Raw genomic sequence first — 21,217 nt, forward strand, 5'->3', positions numbered from 1 at the left:
TCACTTCATTCTCACTTCGTCCCGTCATATGGTGACGTCATGACGTGATGATTGTTTGCAGCACTCGTCCCGACGCCGCGGGACGCCGATGGTCAAATTTCGCGTTTGATGAGGCATCTGAGGCTTTCGCCTTAAAAATACTAGAGCTACAAAGGCTGTAGCCTTAACTTTTGTGAGTTTTATGACCCACAATGAGTTTTATTTAATTCGGGCAGAAGGATTCTGATGCCGAAATATGGTAAATTTCGCAGGCCTGTCTTCGCGCGTCTTCATGACTCATACAGCAACGACTAAATTGTTCCATGAAAGGTTGATGATCACGCTAGTCGTGATGTAATCACTTTGATAGCCCCGGTTTATGCATTGAACAAAAGGTAACGCGCAGAATGGTCTTCGAGGAATCAAAAGGGCTTAATGGTTGTTCGGCCAATGGAGCCGTGGCATTCTTCCATGTGCTAAACAGCTGAACCTATGCGATCTTCGTCATATGTGGGAGGGTCAGGTGACCTTATCAGAAACGTCATATGCGACGTCATTGGTACAACGGAACGTTGGTATCGACTCTGGCCCTGACAGTAGTGATATCGGTCAAAATAGTGAGAACCGCAAAGCCGCACGGCGTAGGTTACTGCCCCCCTCCCCTCTCCCCCAATGACACGCACCAACCACTGACACTAACCAAACAATGATACTCATGCAATGACAGACTAAACCTTCATTTTCACTCTAAATTTAACGGCAGTGGTATGATGCCATGCGTGACGTTTTCGTCCTGTGTGACGTCCGGTCTTTCTTTAGCTACTGCAGTTAACCGCATTTTACACGAACAAACCGTTTTTGTTATTAAGCTACGCGTTGCGATTCGAAACCCTGATCACCCGCCGGGGTAGCGTAGCAACCACGGCGTCGTGCTGCCAAGCACGAGGTCACGGGTTCGATTTCGGCCACAGCCACCGCATATCGGTGGAAGCGACATACAAGTATCCACATGTGCTCAGATTTAGGCGAAGGTTTTAAGGAGATGCGTCATCAAACGCGAAAATTGACCGTCAGCGGCGTCGGCGCTCTACGTCGGCGGCGTCAACACGAGTGATGCAAAAAAGCAAAAAAAAAAAGAAAAATGCAGTGGCTTAGCTCGGCTATGCCAGGATATACGTAGCGTTAGCAAAGGTTCAGCTGATTATTCTTAGCTTTCCAGATTGTCTAGCATTATTAGCCTTCTTCTGTTCATTCTTCGTACGCTGAACCGCTAATTGCCAGGCAACTACTTCGGGATCCGATGAGATAAGCTTCTCGTCTTTTCTGCGCCGTTGAGCAGCATTTGCGCTCTCCTTCTCCATGGCGTTGCCCACCTGCAAACGCCAGTCAGAGGCGCTATCAAGCGTCTCCAGCGCAGTGTCAGACGGCGACTGCACAGTGAAGGCGAATAGCTGCGCGCGCACCGGCGCCAGTGTGTCTGCCGCGGCTACGACGCCACTACTCCCGAACGCGCAGACCAGCAACGGCGAGTCGCGCGCAGCGGTGGCGGAGAGCGCGTGAGATGCCGGCTCCGGTGAGCCAGCCGCGTGACATCACTGATCCTCGCGCATGCGCAGCACGGCTCATGAGGATCCACGCGAAATCGGCTCCGGCTAGGCAAGTGTATCTAACGCTACAAAAATCATCGCGTGGTGCCGTCGCCGTATGGTGTCACCGATTGCCACAATTTGTGACGTCATCATGACATCACTATGATGTCATCTTGACGTCACTATGGTCGAGCAAGGTTGCAGGACGGGCTCGTTGGTACGGCATTTTTGAATAACTATGGTAGCACAAGGTAACGGTAACCTTGTGCTACCGTAGTTTTTGAAGAAGTCACTATGGTGTCATCATGACGTTATATAACGTAACGTCACATCATGATGTCATCACGTGACGTCGTCACTTGCTCAAAAGTATGCCGATTACAGAGGCAGTGCAAAACCACGTGAGGCGCAGGAAGGTTTCGGAGGCGAAAGTTAATCCGGAGTTTCCGTCACTATACGGCGTAAATAGTAATCGAGCCGCAGAAAATAAATTTAACCCTGGTTTTCCAAGTTTCACGTCACTGTTGTCAACATTGTTCCGCTGTAGCAACGTACGACGCCTCGTCACGAATGTACATCGAATCGCTGCTCCCCGGTTTGATGCTCGCACTGTCGTGACGTATCGCTGGCAGTGGCCTCTTCCGGCGCTTCTTGTAGACGTGCACGAAACAGACGCCGACAAATGCCACAGAAACGACCAGCAGGGCACCGCTGACCAGCACGATGCCCAGAGTACGTTGGACATGCTGGGTAGTCGTCTTCGCATCTGTAATGCATTGCCAGGATTATAAACACGCGTTTTAGACCAAGAACGATAACTGCGAGATATAAGTATGACGCCGTCATAAATCAGAGCTAATGGCATTCAACAACACACCGTCCAGTATTAAATTTCTGGGCCCTTGGCTAACCAGAGCCTTATGGACGTAAGATTTAAAAGCGTTGAAACGCTTTCTTGATGACAGCGGCATTGGTGGCAATTATTGAGGAATTGATGCGCCTATTACATTAGGTCACTTATATGTATGGCCTACTTATTACATATCTATGTCCTGATGTCTACGATGTATTTACTGTTATATTGCCCATATGTGCGGCTTCGTCCCCATGATTATTATCTGGGGTATTCATACCCAGAGACATTATTAGAGACATTATTATTTGCATTTCGGCTATTTCATTTTACGTTATTATGGCGTTTTATATGTGTCTGTTTTTTACATGTGTGTTCGTGTGTTTCTTTTCCATGTCCTACGGAAATAATGTGTTTGTATGTTTATTTGTTGTGCTATTCAACAGGTAAGGAGCAGCTGGAGACTTATTTGTGTGCCAACATTTCCTGACATCATGTCAATAAAAAGTGAGGTTAGATGCGATGTGGATTAACTTGTCAACATTTAAATAAGCTCCATTCTTTCTGCAGTGAACTGTCTTACAAAATAACTTAAGCATTATAAATAAACTGCAAATCAAAGAAGCAGGGTTTTTTCATACTTACTCTCGGTGAAAGATCAAGTACTGCACTACCAACTCTTTAGCTATTTATGTTGTGAATGCAGTGAACAGTACATTTCGCTTGAAAGCCAAGCAAAAATTTTCAACTGACAGATTAAGATGACGTAGAAAACTGTACATAGGCGCTTGAGGCAAGCGGTTTTCTTGTTCCGTTTTGCACGCAGTGGACCATACGTTTTGCAACACACAGGTAATTAAACACGGAATGTCACCTATACTGGTCGCAGCCATGTTCCTTGTTAAGTGAGTTAGCACTGCGAGCCACAATTTGCCCCTAAACTGCTGTGTTCTTTTTATTACCATAAAAAGGCTGTGCAGGCGCCAATGCACCTTTCTGTGTTCAACCGGTCTATCAGAACGCCTCTGACAGGAACATCCTGCATGTGTGAAATTTTTGTTTTGTTTTTATTTTATCTCACTCTCTCTCTGTCCTCTTTCCGACCCCTATTTCCCCAACCCTGTGCAGGGTAGCAAACCGGTTGTTACTACCAGGTTAACCTCCTGCCTTTTCCTTTTCATCTATTTCTCTCTCTCCCTCTCTATTACCATAAGACAGTAATACAGCCTCATATCTCTGCTCAAAAGCTCCATATGTAATTCCAATAAATCCATATGTTTTCTTACGGAATCCATGTATTTTTCATATATTTGCCGTATATTTCAGAAAGAATCTTACAGAGACACATGGAATTATCGGAATGGGGTGCGGAAAGTTTCAGCAGCGATTTATGTTATGTCCTACGCAACTAGAGAAATTACATTGATTAAAATTTCAGGTATTGACTGATACATTTAGCTTTAAAACGAAGCTTTGATTGCCATATTTTCGTACGAGTAGTTTTACCATATTTTTGGTAGCATTTAACTTCTTGCAGGCGGGTGGCTGTGTAAATCTTGCTGCGGAAGCCTTCCTTTTTTTACCAAGACGTGTGCACATGTAAATCCTTAAACGATCATTGTCAAGAAAAAAAAGGATGTCTGGGCCGAAGTACGTCTACTAAACGCACCATTACATTATACAAGCAGCTTGCACAGTGACAGTTAAAGCATCTCACCTTCTCGTTCTTTGAGCGTCTGGGCTGGACTGAGCGTGCGGACGTAAGTCCGGAAGATGGCCTTGGGAGGTATTCGAACCACGACCAAGTAATCTGTAGAAGGTCGTAGTCCAGTGACGAACATTGGAGCGCTCCAATCGTCGCTCCAGTAGCTGCGTTCGGAGCGGTTGCGCTTCTCGGAGTCTAGCACCTCCACTGATACTCGCCGGTGCTGGCGGGACGTTGAGTCGTTCCCTTCACCAATGGGCGTAGAGCAGACCAGTGAAAACGACGTGGCCGTGTAGTTGCCAATGACGCACGTGATTCCGGACGATGAAGCTTCACCTGCAAGTAAAGTCGTGTCGCCGTGTTGAGAAGAGGATGAAAAGAGGGTGCGAAAAAACGTGGGGCAAGACGAAGAAGGCTACAGGGCAAGCGCACAGAATTGGCACGAGTGCAAAGTCAAGCACACGGACAGCCTATCAGTGTGTGGAAAGGGAGTGTTTGTCAAGTGTATTTTATATTTCAGATGCGGTATATCTTACATAGCACAGACTAGCCGCTGTGTGAACGGCCGCCTGAGAGCCCATAGTTATCTCTGAAAGGTCAGCCTTCTTCGAATTTGTCCTACACTGCCATGATTGTAGTTGCCCTCCACTGCTGTCTGACTAAGCAAAATGTTTTCTTGGGCTAGCTGGTTCGTGAATTCTGCAGGAAAATTGTAGCGCAAAACAATACAAGGACCGACAAAGAACACGGGACTGAAGGTTGGAAGTTAGCGCCAATCCCGTGTTCTTTGTCGGTCCTTGTGTTGTTTTGTGCTACAATTTTCCAGTCTGACGCTAAAGTAATCGTAAGTCTTAGAGGCCAGATAGCGCGAGAGCTCGTTGAAGCTTTCCTAATTTTGAAGGCTGGCTATAAATGTGTGGCAAAGCCTACTCTCGCGTTAAACAAGGCTGAGATAACGTACTTGGATGCGCACATCTCAGGTTTTTGGTTCTGTTCGTGGTGAATACATGTTTGTGCTTCACACACACACACACAACACACACAACACACACAACACACACACAACACACACCACACACACACACACACACACACACACAAGATAGTAGATAAATGTATATAATGGTATATATATTTGCATTCCTCCTCTTCTTCAATCATTATGTATTACCAACTCGCCCAATAGTCTATGCTTCCGTGTTGGCAAGTAATATTTACCTGTCTCTAGGTTGGCTACAGTTCACAGCAGAAGAAGGCAATACGCACAAGTTGCGTTTTAATGCAGCTACGTGAGTGGCTGCCCACTTTGGTTATGCTCTGACTGATGATGATGGTGATGAATTATAGCTCAGTCCTTGGTAATGGGTTGGCAGGCTTCAATAACCCACTCGTTACTCAATCCACATGGTGTGTCGCCAGGTGCGATTCTGCGCTTCAGCCACGCAATACTACATCTGTTAACGTGACTCCTCGCTCGACACGACGACTCCATAGGGTCTTTTTCCAAAGCGGTTTCAAGAGCTGGCATGGCTGTGTGGTAGAATACTCGACCGCCACGCAGAATACCTGGCTTCGCTTCCGGCTAGGATCCAGATCATTATCTGATTTTTATTAAAGTCACTGTGGACACGTGGGTTTCTGCACCGCACGCAGCGTTTTTCAAGACCAGCTTCTGGTAAGGCGCCTAAAGCTTTCGCCTTAAAAATCAGCTAGCTCATAGATAATACTTCCTCTTAATATGCACCTGTCTTTTTTATCATTACCTTGACTTCTATTCCACCCTCGTAGCTGTTCTAATTACCCATCTACGATAAAACACAATGAGACCAATGAAAAGACGCAAATACATTGAGCTTCTCTATGGTATTTCGAATGTTGCTTGTGATGAGATTATGCTTTAGGAGAACTCTCAGAACGTACGCTATGAAGCAACAAACATATTAGCCCATAGTCACCAAGATTAGCCTGTGTTAGCAGGCGCTAGCAAACAGTTCTTGTCAAACTCAATTAGCTGTATCTAAGATTTCATGCCCCTGGACTTCTCAATCCTCAGTTAAGTACGAAATGGCTTCTTAATTAAGCTTCTTTTCTTTCGTATAGTGTTTTAGTCCATATTTTCTTTTATGCGATAGCTTTAATGTCCATTCTTACATTACAGGAGCTTTCTCCCTCGCCGTTTTGACTTAGAAATAACTCTCCGGACGTCACCGAAAAAAGGCCAAGAAAATCCCTGTTTCCTTCCTACAGAATAGTTAGCTTCAGGAGCTCCTCACCTCTAGCCAGAAACTTGAAGCTGCATCGCCTTCTCTGCACTGCCACCGAGTTCTCGGCCCAGCACGACAAGACAGCGTTGAACAGCGAAGCGTTGGCGATGATTTCCAGGCGATTCGAGTCCGTTACTTGCGGTCTTGGTACGTCTTTTCTCTCAAATTTTTGTGGTTCTTCCTTCGCTCGATCTGCAACTTCGCTGGCGTTTTCTATGAGCCAAAAATAGCGCAGCCCGTGGTTAGGGTTAGCCCGAACGTCGCAGGTGACGTTTACGGTGGCGTTTCTTTCCACCTCAATCGCTTGCTCTGTCTCTTGGTCACATCTAGGAGAGTCTGTAATGGCAAAAAAAAAAAAAAAATGAAGTTTAGCAATGTTAAACTGCTTTTATCGACAAGCTTTGTTGATCACTTTTATAACTAACAAACCCATCTTCCTCCCTCCACCTCTCTCTCTGACACACACACCTACTTTTTATGCACATGCATAATCCAATCCTATTCTGTTACTTAACGTCTCAAACTTACACACTGAAGCAGACACGCCGTAGTTAACGCATTCGAATTAATTCTGAGAACCTGCGTTTCTAGTTGACGTATTCTGAGAACCTGCGTTTCTTTAACGTGAACATAAATCTCATTATACCAGCTTTTTTGCCTTATGTTCCAGTCGTGACGTAGTTGTCGCGACCTTTATTCGACAATGCCTTCTAGGCAAATGGAGACGCCACTCGAAGTAATAATTGTGTTCAATAGAATGCGCAGTCTGAAGTTTGACATTTTAAAAAAGACAAAAGAAAAAACAAGCACATCAAGTAAGTTCTCCCTTTCGTACTCTCAAGCTCTTCTACGAAAGGCTCGTTATTAAAAACACATGACCATTTCTAGCCAAAACATTCAAGTTTACAAGCTACGAACAAACCAAAAAGCTTAATTATTTGAGTGCTTACATTGAACACGGAGTTGAAACGGTGCGCTTTCGATGTAGTCACCCTCGGCTTTGTTGATACTGCACGTGTAGCTTCCGGCGTGATTCGGAGTGATGCGCCTGATCACCAGGTATCGCGACGTCATAAGCATGCCCTCAGCAGGAGCCGGTGCGAGATCGTGCCCTTGGTGGCGCCAGGTTACCTCACTGACCTTGGACGCTGCCAGGACTGAGCACTCCAAGTAGACGTCGGTGCCCTCAGTAATATGGCTGGCATTGAGGCCGGCTCCTAGCTTGAGGTTAACTTCCGGTTTATCTGCGTTGGTATTATCGCATACAAAAATTTGTGATATCAATGAGAGACGCCTTATTGTTTTTTTTCGGACTACGAAGCAGTAAACAATAACTTAAAAAGGAAAAACAATTGTGTATTGATAAAACTTTACGGGAGAGCAGGGGCTATGCACAGCTGCCGAAAACGTACCGTAACATTCTATTCCAGTGCTTTGAGAAAAGAACACACACACACACACACACACACACACACACACACACACACACACACACACACACACACACACACACACACACACACACACACACACACACACACACACACACACACACACACACACACACACACACACACACACACACACACACACACACACACACACACGTTGCAAATACCTTTTCTTTATCAGCCCTGTTCTCAGGAAAACGAAATGAAATTCATCCTGCACCCGTAGAATAGAACGTCATCGGAAATTATATAGAAAATGCACTAAATTTCTGGAGCGCTTAACACTTTCGTGACCGCGCCTATTCCCATCGATAGTTCAACGAAGCATTCGAACAAAGGCTTCCTGCGGCTAAGTAGGGTAAGCATGATATACACATTGTCACGGGGTCGTGACGTCGACAAAGGCAGCAGTCGGCGTGTCCAAGATGAAACTCTTTATTTCGCCGAACTTGTGGCCGGGAAACGGAAAGTCAAACTACAGCAATACACACTGTACACTGATAGCGGCGAACAGGGCGTCGGCCGTCGATAAAACTGATCATGCCAGGAACGCGCCGTCTTTTATACATCACGCATCGAACTTTCCAGCCTTATCACTGGTGGTCGCGCAAGCTCTGGAATAATCTTGACTATTCGCGTCCTGCGCGCAATCTTAACAAAATGATCTACTACAATAGCGAAGCTTCTAAAACACTGCGGCGCGGTTCACGTCGACCGTTGCTAACCGTTCTGGGTCAAACCCGAATACATCAAAACAAAACAAGAAGCGGGCGTGGCAATAAGCATGCAACTGCTTCCTTTTGAATGGTGAATATTTGGTGCATATTTATGTACTTCGGCCATTGAGGTAAGTAAAACTGTCTTTGTATAACTAAAAATGGTCAGTTAGTTACCGGAGAGGTTAACAGGAAGGTAGCGACTTAAGATGCCACGGCCTCGCTGCAGACGGTCGTTGGTTGCACGACACTCGAGCAGCTTTCCTGCATGCTTTAAAGCTGGCAGGAGAAGCACACTTGTGGTTGCGTTGGCGTCTACACCAGTGACGCTCAGGTGCTTGTCCAATGGGCGGCCGTCTAGGAACCACGTGACATTGGCGTGTGGGCGGCTTCCGGTCACCGCGCATTCGAAGCTACGAGGGGCGTAGAAGTCCGGTGCCAAATGCGAATTTCCCGCTGATAACGAAACAGAATGCCCCAGGTCATATGAATATGCCGAATCAACCGGCCTAGACGATAGCTGAGACGTAGGGCTGCTCGAAGACGTAGCCGTAGCCATAGCTGGAGCTACCATGAACCAGCCTGAGGCCGTCTTCTCGTCGTAAGGCCAGCCCCACACAGAAACCTTCGAAGGAGACACTGGGAAGACAAGTGTAATGGAACGAACATAAGCACCTTTCATGAGCAGCGATGATGTCGTCATTAATTTGTTGAAAAACCTCGCAGGTGAAATGAACAGAGGTACAAGGTCATACAAAAGGTTTGGAAGATGCACGAGAATTGCTAGAAGGGCTCAGTACGAAAATGAACTAAATCTTCTATAGTTTCCTTGGCGTTATTGTCTGTTAGTTCTCATTAATATTGTGTCTAACAAAGATAAACGAGCCCTTAGAAAATCATCTTTCATTCATAGCAAAAGCGTGTAATTTGATAAATGAATGCGTTGGTAAAGGCAAATATCGGCGAGAAAAATAACAAGGATATCAAAGATATAACTTCCATAGCAAGACATGTGACAACGGACGTGTAGCAACACAGCTATTTGGCCTAGTTGTTAGAAATTGTTCTGAATGATAGCGAATTTGCACATGTGTCACTCTAAGCATGTTCAATTCAAGAGTCAGGTGGTGCGATAACCTTGGACGATTTCTATCGCTTTTGGGCACTAGGCAGCTGAGTCTGCATGGGTACGTGGCCACGATGTGGTGTTTATGGCGAGGTCCTGACACTTTCTTATCGGGTGGCTGTATCACGAGTGTGATCGCCCTTGCCGGTTCGTGATATAGATATTCATGTTGCTTCAATAAACCTCAGTTGAAAGTTGAGCGCCGTGTATCTTGTTTAAGCCCCGTTTCTTAGCGCTCGTTTGTTTCGCCTTAGTGGACTCATGTTTTGAGAGCGGCCATTGTATCGTGACAGCGCCTTCCTTCCACTTCTTTCTTTCTTTCTTTCTTTCTTTCTTTCTTTCTTTCTTTCTTTCTTTCTTTCTTTCTTTCTTTCTTTCTTTCTTTCTTTCTTTCTTTCTTTCTTTCTTTCTTGCTTTCTTTCTTTCTTTCTTTCTTTCTTCTTTCTTTCTTTCTTTCTTTCTTTCTTTCTTTTCATCGCTTAATCCATTTGCTTCCCTTAATCCCTTTAGTTTATGGTTTAAAACTTGCAAATCTGCGGCGAGAAGGACGTCATAGGAAGGGCGCAACTCCGAAGGAAGGGTATCACCGCGCAACTCCGAAGAACAACCAAAAAACGAAATAAAGAGAAACAAGAAAAAAGTGACCGTGCGCTACTATTACCCTTTGCAATGTTTGTTGTGTTAGAAGAACTTATTGCTGGGCGAATTGGTGCATGTCTCATTGCAGGATATGTTGCGCAAAGAACGGACAATCAAAGGAAAAAAACAATACAGACATAGAGACAGAAAGAGAACAAGCACTTTGCTCTCTTTCTGCGCTCTTGCGCTCTTTCTGTGTACATCGTTTTTTTTCCCATGATTCTCCGTTATTTGCGCAACATTTCCGGCGTAAGAATGTTTGTTGATACTGCTGCAACTGAAAACGCCAAATCAAGATTATTCCCCTCGAAATGCTAGCCCCTCAGAAACGCGTGTAAAGTATCGAATGGCGATGCATGACGCCTGATGTTAAGGTTTAAAATAATGCCGTTTATAACCACCTGATAGTTAAATAAGCGAAATGTTCATTTATCTCAGCCTGTCGTGGAGCGATCGAAGTCGCTTCTACAAAATTCAATATATTGATAGCCGCTGCATTGCGTTTAAGGAGAATGCACTCTGGTCTGCGCATCATGCACGTTGACTTCGGCAGCCGCACGTACTTACGATACATGTCCATAAGCACCCAACTCTCGACGGGCATAGTGACGTCGCTTGTTGCCAGGCAACTGATGTTCGAAAGCAAGTGCTCGCGGCGCAGAGGGCCCAGCGTCAGAACGGCCATCCTTTGGCCACCGTGTGTGGAGACGGTACCGAGTGGCGAGTCCAGTGGTTCGCCGTCACGCCGCCAAGTTAGCGTCACCTTGTGGTCAGCTGCCAAAGCAAGAAAACTTTGCATGGGACCTCGTGTGGTACGGTACATATTTGCACAGCTGCCAAATTGCCGTGACATGATACAATACTATGAGTCTGTCAAAGATTTAATGAATCGCACAAGGAGTATCATCAGAGTGCGAGTAAATGGTAAAATTTTCCGCGCAATTTCGTTGCCGCGTAGCTCATTTCTCAGGTGTTTTGTCAATAGGCAGAAATGAGTTAAAATTTGACTAACACTTCCACAAAAATTTTATAACATCATTACGCCTTTAAGACTTTGCAATGTTTATTGATACCGGTCGCTCGCACCAGGTTAACCTCCCTGCCTCTTCCTTTTCATCTATTTCTCTCTCTCTCTTGTTGATACTGATACAACTGTAAATGCAAACTTAAAATTACTCCTCCGATATGCTGTCGACTCAGAAACGAGTCTCGTACAGTGGTGCATGACGCATGAAGTTACGGTTTGCAATAACGCTGCTCATACCAGTCATGTCCCGCATCCTCGGCGTCATGACGAGGGATATTGGCTCGCAATTTAAATGAACGCGATATTTCGGGATACATGAAAGGTATTTCGCTTCTAAGAAGCGTGGTAGCATTGTAGATGTCTTTTGCATAAGTAGGCTCGTCCCTTGAGCACTGGTATAGAAACCAAAGGCAAGATAACTGCTGGTCATTAAGAGTGACAGTCTGTATTCCAAGAGAAAGCAAGCGAGAGAGGCACAAAATTAGGTGGGCACATGAGATTAAAGGGACACTAAATAGAAACAATGTCGTGTGAGATTGATACATTTTACTCATAGAACTCTAATGTCGTTAATTTCATCATCATAGGTTTTTTAAGCCAGGAGAAAATCAAGGTCAAAGTATCAATTTTAAATTTCGCACCGAAAGCGCCACACGTGACGTCACAGATTGCAAAGTGCATTTTTCATACTTTGGCAATACTGGGTCAACTAAATTTCCGTAAACTTTGTATGTTTAGTGTATGGCGTTCTTAGAGGAGAACGCACTGAATTTTTACTCATTAGGAAAGACTTAGGACCTAGTAGACGACGTCAAAATCTATGACGTCACGACGTTCTGTGCGGAAATTTCGAAGTGGCGTCGCCATTCGCACATTTCTTTTTGCGCGTTTTATCGGTTGCGGAGCGTCTGCTCGCGGCAAGAGTGGCGATTTTGGAATCGTGAAAGCGTAATTTACTAACATGAGACAAATCGTTTTTCTCTTTAGTGTCCCTTTAAGAAGTTTGCGGGGATAACGGGGCCGCAGCACGCACAGGACCGGGTTAATTGGCGAAACATGGGACAGGCTTTTTGGGGACCGTTTGATGATGATGATGATGATTATGATGATTATGAGCCAAAGGAAGCTTCGATACTTGCCAGCGGGCACAGCACAGGTCAGCCGCACTATATCGCCCTCCGCGTACGGTCCCGCCGTTGAGTTCAAGATGACGCCGCTAGAGTCCATGATGACAGGTGGTTCCTGGGGAACTGAGAGGAACAAAAAAAAAAGGAAATTTTGCACTAAGTCGCGCAAAGCTTGCCACAGTGAAGCACGGGTCCGTCGCCGCTCGCTGGGCAAACAAGGGGGAGACCGCCCCGAAGACGACGCTTAAATAATAGCGAAAGAAAGATGTTTATTCTCTCCCTCTATAGAGCTCGGCGACTTCTTTATTTGCATTTAGTTTTCTTTCTTTCTCCCTCTCTTCCTTTTTCTTACTTTTCTCTATTTTTTTTTTACCAGCGAAGCTCTTTAAGCTAGCCGTAACGTGTCCGACCGTATCTCGAAAAATAACGGGTACGTGCAACAGAAATTGGTAAATCCCACTACTCACCATTGGTCCACTAAAAAGGAAGAAGGCAACAGTTAGCCCAATACGGGAAAGGCAACAGCGGCTATGAGAAGAACCCGAACCAATGGAAGGCCTACGCCAACGATGACGTGCCCGTAGATCTATGATAGGTGCGAACGCTTGGTTTCAGCGTGAGTTTGTCTCTGGACATCCGTGTCGCGTCTGTGACTGTGTGTGGTTTAACTCGAACCTATCTGCGCTGAGAATCAACGTAGAAACAACCTAGCATCACCTAACTGAAGCCTAGCCACGACCTAGGAGCAACATAGAAACAACTCTCATCACCTAGCTAAGGCCTACAAACAACCTAGAAGCAACCAGATTAGTCTTAAGAATCGTCCAGTTTCGCTGTTTCAAGGCTTGCACAGCTTAGTGCTCAGTGCCCGCTCCGCAAACTTTTTGTCTTTTTGTCTGTTTATTTCTATTTTTTTCTCTTTCTTTTCTCTCCTATTTTTGCCTCACTCTCTCTCTATTGCTCGCTTGCTTCCTCTTTCTCTCTATCTTGTTTTTGCCCCTCAATTTTTTCTTTCTCTTTCTTTGACTGCCCTTTCTCTTTCTTACTCTTTTATATGCTATGCTTTACTCTCTCCCCTCCTCCTTTCCTTCCTCCTCACTGCCACTTCTCTTTTCTACCCCCTTGCTATACGATACTATACAAGGCTATGCTATGTTCTGTCAGCGTGCAGAAAGTGCATGTGGACGTGCCGGAGTGGGTTTCCAGAGTGGAACCTTTGTTGTGCATGCCAAAGTTTTAATATGTAGTCAGCTAACAGTTGACGGGTGATCATTGCACTACACCACTGTACTGTTTCCTGGTTTGTAATGAGTATATATACGAGGCAATGAAGGAAAAAAAAAGCTGGATAGCCGAGTGGTTAAGACGCTCGCCTTTGGATCGTAGGTACGCGGATTGAAATCCCACCGGCTCATGAGAAATCTTTTTTCGCCAAGGTTCGCATCCCAGCCCGGCTTTATTACATAAAATTTATGCCGACATTTATCCCTATAGCTCCTGCAGGCACTGCAACGAATTCGCTAGCCTAGACCACATGCTCTGGCGTTGCCCCTCGTTACGGGGCACGGAACAATCCAATGAAGACAAGTGGCTATCCGCTATCAAGAGCCCCGATGTCGGGGCTCAACTATGGGCTGTCCAGAGGGCCCACGATGCGGCGGTCGGGCTTGGCCTGACTGTCCCAACGTGGGAGCGGCCCGCTGCGCGTTGAGTCGTGCACCTCAGGACTTACAATAAAGTTTCGCATCCATCCATCCATCGCCAAGATTTTCGGTTTCTTTATATCTTTCTCTCTTCCTTTCTTCGCCCTCACCCTTACCCTCACATCTCTCCTTCGCTTTTTGCCTCCCCCTTGCTATACGACGTACAAATCGGCGCACGTGTTCTGGGAGCGAAGCAGAAGGTGACGGGGAAGAAGAAGAGAACGAAGAGTTCGTGCTGGTTCATGACGATGATAATTTCGCGTCACGACACATTACGCCGAGCTAGCAGAGCTTCGCTGTTAAGAGTAATAATAAAACGCAGATATTTACTCAATGGTTCTTTAGCGTCATTTCTATAACGCGAATGTGTTTATGCCGGGGTCCATCAAGAAATGGCGCACGTCATTTTCGTCGCGGAACGAGACGCCAATAAAGATCACACGGGCAGCTCCGACGGCAACTCCGAAAAAGGGTTTGACTGGGTTGCCCGGCCGTGGGGAGGGTGGGGGATTCGTCCATCCGACTCCACGACTTTCAAGCACAAAAAAGCCTGACGCGCTGACCACTACGCAGTGGCGTAGCCAGGGGAGGGGGGGGGGCGCACTAAGGGCCCGTGCCCCCCCCCCCTCGAAATTTTTTTTTTGCCATGGCACACAGAGCACAAAGTGACGCTCGACCACATCTGCCGGCCCGGCCCCATTTCAGATCAAGGTGGTTCCCCCCCTCCCCGAAAAATATTTCTGCCTACGCCCCTGCCACTACGTCACAATCACAATCAGGTTAGGTTTCTTGGCGCGAGAGCGTAACACCGCATATGCTTCCCAAGCATATGCGGTGACCTTGTGCTTCGGCACAAGGTCACGGGAAGCTGAAAAGTACCGCAGCCATTTCTAAAAATTTTTTTTTGAGGAGTGCTTAACAGCGAACCGCTCAGTTGCCGCCATATGTGAATACTTATTCTGGTACTACCTTCTCAAGGAATAGTACAACGTGAAGAACTGATTAAATGGAGGCCGGGAAGGCTTCTTTTTCAGCAGTTTCTTCTTTTCTGTTGAACGATGACAAGCTTTAACCGAAAAGTGATCAGAATCACAATACCGTTCATACTACGAAACTGCCCCTGCTTGCTCAGTGTATAAGTGAAGCAATAGTCGATGACCAACTAGTGTGTGACCGCTGATCCATTACGGATCGTTCTACGCTAAATTGTGGGAATATTCTACCTCATGAATATTATTTTTTCAGCCACAATGTTTACGCAACATAATGGTGGTAGTAAGTGGCACGAGGGCAAACATCGTAAAAACATTACAAAAGCAACATCTGGACAAACTTAAACGCGTATCCAAGGTTACCCGCATCGAAAGCTGGAAGCTGTACCTCAAGACAACGAGCTTTTTCACGGGTTGTTAGTATGATGATTACGGAATCAGTCGGTTTGAAAACACGGTAAGTGTAGTGAATGCCAAAGAAAAAGGTCTATATCGGACGAACTGGTCGATGCCTCAATGATCGAGCACGGGAACATGAGCGATCTGCTTTCTATAATGCATCATTTCATTTACCTGTCTGCTCTAGGTTTGTGCCTGTGAGCCAAAGTTTACCAGTATTATTATTATTATTATTATTATTATTATTATTATTATTATTATTATTATTATTATTATTATTATTATTATTATTATAAGTAACAATATCTTCAGTTTTACGTCCCAAAACACGATATGATTATAGGGACTCTTTACTCTTTAACGTGCACTGACATCGCACAGTACACGGGCCTCTACCAATCATACCAGAAAGGAAGGAGTGATTGCGTCAGTGATACTTCTGTGGTGCTGCGCAACAAGGAAACGGAATTTTTAGATTTGACATTTGATGTTCGGATCGGCATTGGGGCAATTTATTTATTTATTTATTTATTTATTTATTTACTTTGTGTGTGTGTGTGTGTGTGTGTGTGTGTGTGTGTGTGTGTGCGTGCGTGTGTGTGTGTGTGTGTGTGTGTGTGTGTGGTTATGCGCATGCCGGCTGTGCAGTGTATATATGCAGGACAGATTTTCATAATAAACACAGTGACGAGTTAGCGCTTGTGTGTGTGTGCGTGTGCGCGCGCGCGCGTGTGTGTGTTGTATGTCTCGTACCAAAGCTGCGCTCTGAAATTTAGCGTTAAATAAAGGATTGCATGAGAAGAAAAGCCGTAGACAACTTTAAATAAAGCAATGGTGCGAGGAACAATGGCGTAACAAGATGGACTTCCTTACTGACCCTTATTTGCCAAACAAATAGAAGCAGCATTCCTTGTCTGAAACGCCTGCCTTGCACGCTTCCTGTTCCTGTTGCAAAACTTCCCTCCCCCTCCCTCTCCATACTCGGTTTATTGATAATTTTACTAGTGTCGCAGAAACGTTGCCAATTGCAACGCGACGCCCTGCAACTTGAACTCGCAATACTGTCGGTACTATTGCACGCAAAATTGACCACCGTTTCCGCATACTCAGGCATGCTTCACTGACGTCATGGTGTCACAAAAGGAAGCACCAGCAGTCACAGACCACATGTTCCCATACATAATTGATGCTGGAAGCAAATGACCATCAATTTACTTTTTTGTCGGTGACCTCTATCTTGTCCCTATCCCTGTCTATTGGAATACGACAATAAATGCAATGCATACGCAACGAAAGTATTGGACAAACAACGACAAATGATGCCATCTCACGAAAGGGTTGTAGTATCGGCACGAAAAGCGCGAGAAGATACATAAGACGAAGTGATATCCGGCCACGGTGCCACGGTCTTATGTGAATTAAACATTACCGGCTGACCCTGACCCTTGCATCTCTTCAGACGATCATTATAGCAAGAGAAGCTCTGCAGCCACAGTTTTCTTGTTCCTTAAATTTATGTAAAACTGGTCATAGTGCAGCATCAGGTTTGTTCAGATCAACAAGGACATCTTTCGCAAACAGAAAACAAAAAACTCACAAGGGTCGCTTACGCATTCGCGTAAGAGGACTCGAAGCCGACAGCCATCTTCTTTTTCTTCTCAGTCGATGTGCTGATCATCCCCCGGCCCCCTTTGAAAGCTTTCTGCACCTAACGTGGTTTTGCGTTGCCTCCTGGATCGGAGGCATTGTAAGCTTTCTGCTCCTAACCTGGCTTTGCACTGCCTCCGGGATCGGCCCACTTCTGACCAAGCGACGGTGTTATGTGATGACGTCATCACGTGACGTCATGATGATGGCACAAACATCGGTGATTTGTGTCGTCATGACGTGATTATTTTTTAACATCACTCGTGTTGACGCCGACGGTTAATTATTTTGCTTGATCAGGCATCTAAGGCTTTAGCTTTAAAAAAAAAAACATTTTTAGACAATTTTCCCGAAGGGAAGAGCCAAATTGTGCAAAATATATAATGAAGCAAGAAAAAAAAGCATAGTAGTACGCATGTACACCCCTATTACATTCCAGTATGAAGGCGCCGCCAGCGCTACACCAACGTAGTCAAGATGTGGTCAACGGATAGCCGACTCCAACGAACTTTAGTCTAGAGTTAGCCGGTACATGCAGAAAGCGAGACACAAACTATTCACCGTTTTTTCTTTTCAAAAGTAATCGTTGTTCTAGCGCCTATCTTAATCTAGCTTGTAGCTTTGCATGATAATTCATATGTTGTACACCATAGCGCTGAAGCGTTATTTCGTAAGTGTATTTCAGAAAATTATTTGTCTAACTTGAGATCACCATAACACCCTTATGAAACCATAGCTTACTTCTGATATATGGCTTCCCGTAAACAAACAAAGACTGGCCGCGCTTTCCTGTAAACTCACCATTGTGTAAATGTTGGAGAATACTTGCGCCGAACAGATTCACTTTAATGTGTATTTCTGTTTTCTCTTTCAGGAAGCAATTTCGCAGTGGAAATGGCTACGGGGAATGAATTCTTCCCGCACTACCTCTATCGCTTTCTACATTCTTCAAAGAGATATATGCGAACGTATATTATTCCGGTACGGCGCAACGTGACAATTGCCGCCGTATCAGAACAGAACGCACAAATAGAACCCAGCAACGGAAGTTGCTGTCTCTACATTATTTTTTTATGCAGTCATTTCTTTGAAGCAATGCAGAATAAGTCCTTTTAAAGCCATATCTCACGTAAACAAATGTCTAAATACGGGATAAGCGCAAATCATTTTATGCGAAGCAGGCTGAGACTTTAGAGGCAGTTTATGGGTATGTACTTCAAAAAAAAAGAAATGATAGAACATTTTCGAACTATAACTCAGGGGAGGTGGAGGAATTATTCAGGTCCCGCTTAAAGTGCTAGGTATAGCGAGGAACCCTGACATTTTTCGTCTGGTTTTCTGGATATAGCCAGCATTTAACCAGGACCTGATTAGGTGTGTAGTACCGTAAGTTAGGACATAAAGTCTACTGTACAAAACTACAATGACAACGAGACGTGTATTATAGCATTATAGTATTGTAGTTTGCGTGAAGCCTCCCGTGTTAACTCGCCTAAAACGAGCACAGAATATCGCTGACTATTCTTCTCATGACAATGTAACACAATAATACATGTGTACCACTATGCATCCGCATCACCTGAATAAATGCCTCGAACACTGTGGTAGCTGCCCCTATGATAATTCACGTAGTTGTTTTACTATTGCTGTCCCTAGATTTTTTTTGTAAACGTAAAATTATATCATTTACGAAATATACACCGAGCGTCGAATTCATTCAACCGCAGATGCGGACCTACTCATTACTCTAGCCGGTACATTTTCTTTAAAGTTGTATGTACGAAGCACGCTACCCATTCCCTTATTGAACTAGTCACGCGTATGTGAAACGAAAGTGAGTATTTTGCTGATCTACACGGAATTAAATAGTAGCTTCTCCATCATTGCGCTCATGCTTTATGTGCACGAAGCACCCAGCTATGCCGCATTGTTTTTACTACTGTGTTTTTTCTAATCAGGATTCTTTAATGGTGAATTAGGAATACGTTAACTAACAAACACGTGATGCATTGCCATTCTTTGTTCACAGATTACCTATATGACTTGTTTGCAGATGTTTCTTAGAAATTGTTTACGGAGTTTTAGGCTTAGAAGGTGTACGTATAGTTGTTTGTTCATATACTTTTTTTTTTACCACGCGCGGGACGTACAAAATTAATTTTACACTACAAGACCTTTCTTTTCTGTATATAATTAGTCATTTTTGCTCAAAATAAAAGGAATGAGAAGATTCAGGTTTTACCAAAGAAGCTTTGCGCACATCCAAAGCTTCAGCGATGCTCCACTGAACGCCGCATTCGCACCTGCGTGCCCATAAAGAGTAGCAACGGAAACGCTGTTCCGAGCCCGTGGTTAACTTTTAAGCTGCGATAAACATTTTAAGCCGACGCCGCAAAGCGCGGGATCGTTGCAAACTTGACAATTTAGTACTACTCCGTAGGAGAAACTAACTTTTTGTCTCCCTTGCGACGGCGTGAAATTCGCGCGTTCGGAAACCACTTTCAAAGCTCGCACACGCAAATGAAAAATTCTGCAATAAATGGTTATTGGGGTTTGCAGAAGCGCAATGCAACATGCAGCGAAGCGTGCAGTAAAACGAGGCGCAGCGTCAGCACTTTTTCTTTTAGTTGTTTTACGATTCTTGCACGGCGTGTGTAATTGCTCCAACATGTGGACGCGACGCGTAGTCATAATTAGTGAAAAGGACGCAGATTCAAAACATCCGTAACCTATGGCCTTTGTTTCTTTTACATTGAAACAAATATTTGAGAGGTGCGTATTCTTTCAGCCTATAATTGTGCCTATTCGCACCGTTCAGAAGAACATATTTATCTAGTCGGCATAAAGCAGGGACAAGGTTTTGTTTGAAGATTTTCGGGAATGCGCAATAAAGAAAACAACATGAAAATTTACGGCTACTTCCTCTAAGTGGAACTGTCGTATGGTGTGCGAAGTATTTAATGGAATAAGGCCGAAGCATAGTAGTACACGTACACTACACTCACTTCCGGATTTTACTTCCGGGAATATAATTAACCGCGATTTTCCATTTCCGGTTCATAATTCCACTTCCGTTTTCCTCGTCCTGGGCTCAACTAAATGTTATTTTCCACTTCCGCTACCTTAATTTGCTTCCGGTTTTTGCTCCGGCTTTTTAAATTCACTTTCGATTATGCGTAGCTAATGATGGCCTCCGAGACGAGTGCGGTCAGAAGTGAGAGTCGACATCGCGGACGTCGTATCCGGTTAGAGAGAGTGGTTCGGAATAGGCTCAGGAATCTACGTCGTGTCGCGTGCTTCTCGGTCCTGCGTAAAAGACGAAGATGCCAATAAGCTAAGCTTTATTTTTTTTTCTTTCCACGCTTGTTATGACTTATAGATTTCGGTGGCGGCGTCGTACGTGAAAATCCCTGCGCCGGCGAGCGTACAGGAACGCGGCCCTCGAAGGCACACATGCGTATTTGTGTGCGTCATTTTCAAATAACTGGTGCTCTCTCGATCGTAGGCTTGTGTAGGCGATCAGCCGTTTCTCATATGGCAGCCTGATCTTAATCGAGGTCACATGTCAGTTCCCGTTCCCACACTTTGTTGCTGCCTGGATATGAACGCATGACCGTCGTTGTTGCATGTAGCAAATGAAATGTTGCGCTGCTAAGCACGTGGAGGACGGTCTAAGGAAACACTTAGGAGGAAGCATTGCGTAATGCGAAAGAAAGAAACAGAAAAAGGGGGAAAGAGGGAAAGAAAGAGAAATAAAGAGAGCAAGAAGGAAACAAAGGAAGAAAGAAACAGAACGAATTAAAGAAAGAAAAATGATGATAAGTCAGGCACGCATATGCAAGCTTCGCTTGTCCCCCTTTTGCCGATAGGGCAAGGGATCCTGAATTTTTTTAAATTTCCCAGATGGCGCAGTGAATCTGTTGAAATGTCTTTGTTAAAAATCTGGCTTGCTCAGTGGCTTCTTGTCCCTGTTGCTGTTACTATTTTTCAGCAGCGGTAA

General features: G+C 44.9%; 1 protein-coding gene across 2 annotated transcripts in view; it reads right to left on the minus strand.

The window, feature by feature from the left end:
• Positions 1–2,040: 2,040 nt before the first annotated feature.
• Positions 2,041–21,217, minus strand: part of LOC119407059 (uncharacterized) — a 59,293-nt gene continuing 40,116 nt past the window's right edge. Inside the window, exons 3-9 of one of the 2 annotated variants that reach the window (XM_037673897.2) lie at positions 12,489–12,599; positions 10,890–11,096; positions 8,735–9,196; positions 7,341–7,634; positions 6,400–6,726; positions 4,139–4,462; positions 2,041–2,334 (exon numbers count right to left, since the gene is read on the minus strand). In XM_037673897.2, coding sequence (XP_037529825.1) covers positions 2,096–2,334; positions 4,139–4,462; positions 6,400–6,726; positions 7,341–7,634; positions 8,735–9,196; positions 10,890–11,096; positions 12,489–12,599 — 1,964 coding nt within the window. In that variant the 3' untranslated portion in view covers positions 2,041–2,095. The remainder of the gene's footprint in view (positions 2,335–4,138; positions 4,463–6,399; positions 6,727–7,340; positions 7,635–8,734; positions 9,197–10,889; positions 11,097–12,488; positions 12,600–21,217) is intronic. The other variant, XM_037673898.2, reaches the window with a different exon arrangement.

Source organism: Rhipicephalus sanguineus, chromosome 10, assembly GCF_013339695.2.
Source record: "Rhipicephalus sanguineus isolate Rsan-2018 chromosome 10, BIME_Rsan_1.4, whole genome shotgun sequence".
NCBI lineage: Eukaryota > Metazoa > Arthropoda > Arachnida > Ixodida > Ixodidae > Rhipicephalus > Rhipicephalus sanguineus.